Here is a 2,544-nt window from a genome sequence, read left to right as displayed (position 1 = left end):
ATTCATAAATAAAAAAAGTATTTTTCCAAAATAATTGAGTATAGGAACAGTCCCAAAAAAGGTGGGTGATTGTCTCTTCTGATAAATTGCAAAATAAACACACTGGGTCAACATTTGAATGATACCTGGAGATTACATTATTAACAGGATAGCATCTCTGCAGAATCTTTAGACACACTTCTCCAATCTCATTTGTTATGAAATATTTTCTCGGTAAACATTTTCCCAACAGATTTATTTAAATAAATTATTCCAAAAAAATTTCAGAAGCAGGTTTACTAATACAGTCCCTTATTATCAGATCTCTAATACATTTGTTGTTTGTTTTTTTAACTTAAAAAAGGATCCGAGTTCCCAATATATAAAATTTAATCTAGGTAATCAGTACAGTTTTGTACAGAAGTAGACATCAACATTTTCACTCCAGAAGGAATGGCATCAAATACAATTGCAAATTGTCTCGGTCTAACTGGGAATTCATATTTTGTAAGAAATTCATTATACGAATAAGTGTTACCTTCTAAAAAAGTTTAAAGTTATGCGCTCTACCTTTACTTCCGTTGCGCATTTCCGTCGTCAGAACGTCACTTCTGGACGTCGATATGCGGCTTGTTGCGGCGCTGGGAAACCGAGCCGCTGGGAAGAAGTAGCCAGAAAGACCACCTTTATCGACGGCATCTCCAGGGAAGCTGTACCGCTGTCAGGACGTGGAGAAACCCCCCCGCGCTGGTAGCTTGTCGGCTAGTTATCCCCCTACGCTGCGGAGCGCCGGCCCTGAAAGCAGCCATCTTTTTGTCGGAGAATGTCCGGGGCGACGCGGCGGGCCTGCTGCTCGGGCTCTGACCGGGGCCGGAGCTTGTTGACGCTCACGGCTGCGCTCCTGCTGTCGGCTGTCGTGCTGCTTTCCGGGCTTCAAAGCTTCACCGAGGCGAAGGAATGCGACAAACCGTGTATGAACGGCCAGTGTAACGGCGTCACGGGCAGCTGTGTGTGCTTCCCCGGCTGGGTCGGGGACCAATGCCAGCACTGCGGAGGGAGATTCAGGTATAAATACTGAACACGCTGATGGAGGAAAACTGATTTTAGCACTGAGAGAAGTGGCAGAAAATAGAGCCTCTGTCTCCTTTTGCTTTAAGACAATTATTGTTGTTTATAAGCCTAATTTGCGAGTCAAGAGCTGTCAGGTGGAGCGCACCTGAAGGAGGAAATACTACAAGTACTCCAGCTTTCATCACTACTATCCAGGGCCCTGTTAGTGCAGCTTATGGACATGTGAGATTGTTTGCTTACAAATGTCTTCAGAGCCTGCTCAAACTTGGTCCTTTTYCCCCCCCCAAGTCAACCATAATTGCAAATATTTAACTAAATCTTCAACCTATTTACTGCACTTCAAAACATGGCATGATCAAGATCACTTATTAGCAAAGATTTAATTTTTTTATTTAATTTTTGTTTAGTGGTGATCCAAACTAAAGGTCTGGTTTAGTTTTAGACTTGTTTTTTTTTTAAGCACACAAAAACATGACAAACCAACATCAGCTAAACAGGTAACTTAATCCAACTTTATGACACAAAGCCATAAACTGTGAAATAAAATCTTTTATTGTAGATGACATAAAACAGAAACTAAAATCATAATTATGTCCCTTTCAAAGATAAGTCCAAGCAATGCGTAGTACCCGTCACCTTAACAGAGTTTTAAATAAAATTATTTGGCAATGACAAATGACAGAGTTGTAAACCCTTATGAAATAACATCATGAATTTGTTGGTGGTATGTGTGGGGTTTGTGTTGTGAATGAGCTCCAATTTTACGATATTTAACTCGTTTTGTGTTTAATATCAGTTAGCTGTGGTGGCCATCTTGAATTGAAAAGTTAATTAGCTGTACCTGTACACACGGGGAATACTGTCTAAAAGTGTCATCAAAACTTGTCCAGTGGTTTCAGATATTTTGCTAACAGACAAACAGGATTTACTCCAATTAATGCTGCAACTGCTTAACACCTGCAGCATGTTTTTTTGTATGACTCTCAGCTACTACCACAACAAATCCTTTGCACAATACCTATAACACTTACTGCATTTGGTGTTTTTAAAGATGAGTAAACTAGCAGCAACCTTGAATCAACTGTAGATTCTAAAATAGACATTTATTAGAATTTATCCAGTAGTTAATAAGATATTTTGGTAACAGACAGGCTCACAAATGCGTAATAATGCTTTACAACTTCTAACCTAATGAAGCGTTGATGTGACTGTTCCACAGGTCAACGGTGCAGAAATATATTAACGTATTAATATATTAAATATTAAACTCCAGTGTCAACTTAGCAGCATTGATTAGAGCGCGGCTAGTACAAGATGTGAAAACACCTAAAAGGTACGCGAGCCTTGTTCTTCTACAGACATTTGTTGTTGTTTTTTTTTTCACAGCCTAAATGAATGCTTTACACCAGTGGTTCCCAAACTTTTTATCTTCTGACCCACAAAATATCCATGGCAAAAACTTGTGACCCCAAATATTACTGGTCTGAGTACACG

The 2,544-nt window shown here is 39.6% G+C and overlaps 1 protein-coding gene across 1 annotated transcript in view; it reads left to right on the top strand.

The window, feature by feature from the left end:
- Positions 1–548: 548 nt before the first annotated feature.
- The window catches only part of atrn (attractin), a 151,332-nt gene continuing 149,336 nt past the window's right edge, over positions 549–2,544 (top strand). Inside the window, exon 1 of the mRNA XM_014017075.1 lies at positions 549–1,044. Coding sequence (XP_013872529.1) covers positions 803–1,044 — 242 coding nt within the window. The 5' untranslated portion in view covers positions 549–802. The remainder of the gene's footprint in view (positions 1,045–2,544) is intronic.

Source organism: Austrofundulus limnaeus, unplaced genomic scaffold, assembly GCF_001266775.1.
Source record: "Austrofundulus limnaeus strain Quisiro unplaced genomic scaffold, Austrofundulus_limnaeus-1.0 Scaffold160, whole genome shotgun sequence".
In the NCBI taxonomy this organism is placed as follows: domain Eukaryota; kingdom Metazoa; phylum Chordata; class Actinopteri; order Cyprinodontiformes; family Rivulidae; genus Austrofundulus; species Austrofundulus limnaeus.
The sequence above is the reverse complement of the archived record's forward strand: the minus strand, read 5'-3'. Positions and strand labels throughout refer to the sequence as shown.